Source organism: Penaeus vannamei, chromosome 38 (assembly GCF_042767895.1).
Source record: "Penaeus vannamei isolate JL-2024 chromosome 38, ASM4276789v1, whole genome shotgun sequence".
NCBI lineage: Eukaryota > Metazoa > Arthropoda > Malacostraca > Decapoda > Penaeidae > Penaeus > Penaeus vannamei.
The window spans coordinates 25,063,327-25,069,517 of record NC_091586.1 but is presented as its reverse complement, the minus strand read 5'-3'; the positions used below and the strand labels follow the sequence as shown (position 1 = coordinate 25,069,517).

Below are 6,191 nucleotides of genomic sequence, written 5' to 3'. Positions count from 1 at the left end.
TAAATAAAAAAGGGACACTGTCAGTGATCATGTAGATTGTAAATAATAAAAAATACTATAAGGATAATGGTGATAAATAGTGATAATAATAGTAATGATAACAATGAAGATGATGATAATAAGAATGATATCAACAATCAAATTAATCAATAAAAATAACAAGGCCTATTTACTTCGTTTAGAATAAGTGGAAGTGCATAGAAATCTAAATTTATTAGATCATTATTATTAGATTAATCATTATCAATCATATAGATTATTATTATTATTATTAGATTTTATGTTACAGACTAGAAATCAGACGTACTTGCTGATTACTTTATTGGCTCCTCAACAAATGAACAAACAAAAACACATCTCCAAAAACAAACATAAACAAACAAAAATATTAAATAAACAAAACATCACATTGAAAACAAACAAATGATAAAAAACACCCCATTCAAGACAAACAAACAAGCAAACAAAACTTCAAGACAAAGAAAACAAACAAACAAGAAAAAACTCCCCTCCCAAAAGACAAACAAAAACACAAACAAACAAACAAACAAAAGTCTCCCCTGCCAAAACAAACAAAACTCCAAAACAAACGAACTAGCAAAGAAAAAAACTCCTCTTCCAAAATATACAAACAAAACTTCAAAACAAACAAGCAAAAAAACTCCTCCCCCCAAACAAACAAAAACACTAAACAAACAAAACAAAAAAACATCAAACAAAAACAAACAAAACAAAACAAACAAACCCAAAAAAACTCCCCCCCAAACAAACAAAAAACAAACACAAAAACAAACACCCACCAAACAAGTAAACAAAGACAACACAACCCCCCCAGCCCGCCCCAGCCTGCACGAGTGAGAATGCGCTGACGACCCCGTAATGTGGAAATATTGTTCAAAAACTCTGAAAAAGAGTGATGGCGCCGAGACGAAATGGCTTAAAGATGTGCCAGTCTTTTTAGCCCGTGTGTGTGTCTGTGTCTGTTTGTCTGTGTGTGTGTGTCTGCGATTTAGTATGTTTGTGGTTGTCTAAGTGTGTGTGTGTCTGTTTGTGTGTCCGTGTGTGGGTGTGTGTGTGTGTGGGGGGGGGGACCGTTGTGTGTGTGTGTGTGTGTGTGTGTGTGTGTCTGTATGTGTGTGTCGGTGATTTGGTAGGTTTGTGGTTGTCTGAGTGTGTCTGTATGTGTCTGTAACTGTATAAGTTTGTTTGTGTAAGTGTGTCTGTTTATATGTGTCTGTATTGATGATTCGCGAAATCTGTCTGTCTAAGTATGTGTCTGTATGTGCCTGTGACTGTTTAAGTTTGTGTCTGCCTATGCATCTCTGTCTGTATGTGTATGTGTCGTTGACTCGTTAAGTTTGTGTCTGTCTAAGCCTGTCTGTGTCTTTGTTTGTTAAGTCTATGTCTGTAAAAGTCTGTCTGTGTTTGTGACTGTGTCTTTACCTGTATGTGATGTGTCTATTTGAGGCTGTCTCAGTTTGTGTCTGTAAAAAGTATGTCTGTGTCTGTATGTATTTGTCTATGACTGTTTAAGCATGTGTCTTAATTTGTCTTAGATTGTGTCTTTGTATATCTATCTGTGTCTGTGTATATATGTCTGTCTGTATTTGTCTGTGACCAAGTCTGTCAAAATCTGTCTGTTTGTTTGCGTCTAAGTCTGTCAAAATCTGTCTGTCTGACTTTGTGCCTAAGTCTATCAAAATCTGTCTGAATTTTCCTGTGTCTGTGATTGTCTGTCTCCATCTAACAGTTTCTGTCTGATTCGACTGTTTCTCGCGTCTGTCTTAGTCTCTTTATGTCTTTTTATGTCTATCATTATCTGTGTTTCTGTTTCTGTCTGTCTGCCTATCCAAGTCTGCATTTGTCTATCTATATCTATCGATGATTACGTGTGCTTATCGTGTCTGTCTGTGAGATTGTAATTCTGTGACTGAGTATATCTGTCTGTGTCTCCTAATGCCTGTCTGTGTCTGCATCTGTCTGTCTATATGGTGCTGTCTAGTTCTATGTATGTCGATTTGTGTCTGTTTGTTTCTGTTAATGTCTGTATTGCCTGACGTGTCTGTGTAAATCTGTGTGTATCCGTTTGTGCGTGTATGTTTGTATGTCTCATAGGAGGAAGGAGATAGAGAGACAGAAAGAAAGAAAGAAGAAAGAAAGAAAGAAAGAAAGAAAGAAAGAAAGAAAGAAAAGAAAAAAATAAAGAAATAAACAAAGAAACAAAGAAACAAGGAAACAAAGAAGAAGAAGAAAAAAGAAAAAAAGAAAGAACAAGAAGAAAAAAGAAAGAAAGAATGAAAGAAAGAAAAAAAAGAAAACAAAAAACAAAAAAAAAAAGAAAGAAAAGAAAAGAAAAAAATATGTATATATATATATATATATATATATATATATATATATATATATATATATATTTATATAAGAAGAAGAAGAAGAAGAAGAAGAAGAAAAATATATATATATATATACATATATATATATATATAAATATATATATATATATATGTATATATGTATATATATATGTATATATATATATATATATATATATATATATATATATATATGTATGTATATGTATATATGTATATGTATATATATATATATATATATGCATATATATATATAAATATAAATGTATATATATATATATATATATATATATATATATATAATAAGAAGAAGAAGAAGGGAAAAATATATATATATATATATATATATATATATATATATATATATATATATATATATAGAGAGAGAGAGAGAGAGAGAGAGAGAGAAAGAGAGAGAGAGAGACAGAGAGAGAGAGAGAGAGAGAGAGAGAGAGACAGACAGAGAGACAGAGAGACAGACAGACAGACAGACAGACAGACAGACAGACAGACAAACAGAAAGAGAGAGAGAGAGAGAGAGAGAGAGAGAGAGAGAGAGAGAGAGAGAGAGAGAGAGAGAGAGAGAGAGAGAGAGACAGACACACAGACAGACAGAGAGACAGAGAGAGAGAGAGAGAGAGAGAGAGAGAGAGAGAGAGAGAGAGAGAGAGAGAGAGAGAGAGAGAGAGAGAGAGAGAGAGAGAGAGAGAGAGAGAGAGAGAGAGAGAGAGGAGAATGAGGGAGAGGGGGAGAGTAAGTAAAAGAGAGAGAGTGAGAGAGAGTGGGCTGTTAGTGGGCATTTTACGGGTATCTGGGTGTTTATGCAAATGCTAGATTTTGAGGGATTTAAAAATGTATGTGATGAATTGCGTAAGAGTGTTTTGGGATTTCCTAATAGAGATACGGACAGACACACACACACACACACACACACATACATACAGAACCACATGGAGAAACTATGCACCCTTTTTCTCTCTTACTCTCTCTCCCTTTTGCTGGCTTTGAGCATGGCTTCTTTCTGACAATGCATATCTCTTCTCTTTCTCTCTCATCCTCTATCTCTCTCTCTCGCTCTCTCAGAGCTGGCAAACCTTCTCTCTTCTTCTCTCTCTCTCTCTCTCTCTCTCTCTCTCTCTCTCTTCTCTCTCTCTCTCTCTCTCTCTCTCTCTCTCTCTCTCTCTCTCTCTCTCTCTCTCTCTCTCTTTCTCTCTCTCTCTTTCTCTCTCTCTTTCTCTCTTCCTCTCCTCTCTCTCCTCTTCCCTGCCCAACCCCCATTCCCTCTCCCCCACCCACCCTCCCTCCCTGCTCTCCCCCTTCCCCTACCCCCCTCAAAAACACACCCACCCACCCACTCCCTCACCCCTCCCTCCCTCTCCTCACCTTAGCATATCCTCTAGAGGGCGGCTGCCGGAAGACCACCTCCCCGTGGGCGTGAGCGTGGGCGCGAAGGGGCTGGAGCGAGGTCAGGAGGAGGTATAGGGTCACAGACACGCTAACCCCAAGGACTTGAAGAGGTGGACCCCAGTGGACCTGCGCGATCTGGCCGGCGCCGAGTCTGTGGGGAGAGAGGGGGAGGGGTGAGAGTGAGAGAGGTTGGGGGGGAGAGTGAGAGAGGTGGGGGGGAGATGGGGGGAGAGCGGGAGAGAGGTTGGGGGGGAGAGGGGGAGAGTGAGAGAGGTTGAGGGGTGAGGGGGAGAGTGAGAGAGGTTGGGGGAAGGTGGGGGGAGTGAAGAGGGGATAAGAGGGGGAAATTGGGGTAGAGAGGGGAGGAGTAAGAGATGTGAGGAGAGGGAAAGAGGAGAGAGAGGGAGAGTGAGAGAGTTTTGGGGAGGGAAGAGGGAGAGAGAAGTGGTGGGGAAGGGGAGAGGGGGAGAAGTGGGAGGGAGAGTAAGAGAGAGAGACGGGGCGGGAGTGGGGGGGGGGAGAGAGAGAGAGAGAGAGAGAGAGAGAGAGAGAGAGAGAGAGAGAGAGAGAGAGAGAGAGAGAGAGAGAGAGAGAGAGAGAGAGAGAGAGAGAGAGAGAGAGAGACAGACAGACAGACAGACAGACAGACAGACAGACACAGACAGAGATAGAGAGATAGAGAGATAGAGAGAGAGAGAGAGAGAGAGAGAGAGAGAGGAAATGTGAACGGAGAAGAGAAAGTAGGAGAGATGGAGGGAGAGGATGAGAGCCGGGATGGAAGAGAAGGTAAAATGAAAAGGAAGGGGAAGAGAGACGGAGGGGGGAATTTAGAGAAAGAATGAATAGAAAAGAAAAAGGGAGAAGGAGAAGGCGTGATGAAGGAGGAAGTGGGAGGGAGAGGGAGGAAAGAGAGAGACAAGTTAACAGAGAAAAAAAGAAGAAAAATTAGAAGAAAGGAGAAGAAAGAAAAGGAAGAAGAAAAAATAGAAGAAAGGAGAAACAAGAAGAAGAAGAAGAAAGATGAAGAAAAGAAGAAGAAAAAGAAAGAATAAGAATAAGAAAGGAAGAAGAAAAATAGAAAAGAAGAAAAACAATACATATTGATATTCTTAAACCTAAGTGAAAAATACATACCACAGACACCTCCCGTTATACAATCAAACAAAAACTAAAGACAAAGAAAAGTAAACAATGACAGACAAGAACAACCACAAACACACATACAAAAAACAAATAAATAACATACAAACAAACACTTAAGAAAACACACACGCAAACAAACAAAACCAATCATACACACAAACTAAATAGACTAAACTAACAAACAAACAAACAAATGAACTAGCACACACAGGCACAAAGAAAAATGTATACAAACATACAAAAACACAAACACAAACAAAAGCAAACGAACAAATAAAAAAGTAGCACACACAAACACAAACAAAGAGCCACAAACACACAAACAAAAGCAAACAAACACACGCTCAAACCAACACACAGAGAACCAAAAGCAAAAAAAAAAATCTAAACAAAGGCAAACAAGCACACAAACAAAACAAAACACAAAAACAAAACACCCAAACAAACAAACAAAACAAAACACACAAACAAAAGCAAAAAAAGAAAAAGAAATAGCCCAAATAAACACAAACAAAATCAAAACACCCAAACAAACCCCCCCTGCACCCACTTCTTGTCCCAAACAAACCCAAACAAAAACAAAACACCTAAACAAACACAAACAAACACAAACAAACCCACTTCTTGTCCCTCATCTCCTGCAGGAGCCTCCCATTATCGAGCAGCGCCACGCCCCCCCTCCCCATGGCCCCCCACGCCCCGCCCGCCTTCACCACCCACTGGGCCGAGTCGGGGAGGGCGTGGGCGGCGGCGGCGAGGTAGCTGGCGTGGGCGGGGAGGGCGTAGCAGGGGGGGAAGAGGGACCTGACGGGCGGGACCAGGCGGGCGGCGTGGAGAAAATCGCAGAGGTTGTCGCGGCGCCACAGGGAGGTTCTCAGGCCGGGGAGGCGGCCGACCTGCGAGGAGGGGGGGAGGGGGTTAGTGGGGGATGTGGGGGGTGAGTGGGGGAGGGGGGAAAGGGGGTGAGTGGGGGTGAGTGGGTGGGGGTGGGTGAGTGTGAGTGGGTGAGTGGGGGAAGGGGTGAGTGGGGGGAAGGGGGTGAGTGGGGGAGGGGGTGAGTGGGGGGTGAATGGGGAGGATGTGGGTGAGTGGGTGGGGGTGGGATGTGGGTGAGTGGGAGGGATGTGGGTTAGTGGGGGGAAGGGGATGAGTGGGTGAAAGGGAGTGAATGAGTGGGTGGGGAGTGAGGGTGAGTGGGTGAAAGGGGGAGGGGGTGGGGAGTTGGATCTGGTGGGTGAGTGAGTGGGTGAGTGAGAATGAGTGGGTGAT

General features: G+C 41.8%; 1 protein-coding gene across 1 annotated transcript in view; it reads right to left on the bottom strand.

Annotated features, from left to right (window-relative positions):
* Positions 1–5,760, bottom strand: part of LOC113824812 (cadherin-like and PC-esterase domain-containing protein 1) — a 25,689-nt gene extending 19,929 nt beyond the window's left edge. The window contains exons 1-2 of the mRNA XM_070116270.1: positions 5,544–5,760; positions 3,756–3,930 (exon numbers count right to left, since the gene is read on the bottom strand). Of these exons, the coding sequence (XP_069972371.1) occupies positions 3,756–3,930; positions 5,544–5,608 (240 nt within the window). The 5' untranslated portion in view covers positions 5,609–5,760. The remainder of the gene's footprint in view (positions 1–3,755; positions 3,931–5,543) is intronic.
* Positions 5,761–6,191: the final 431 nt, after the last annotated feature.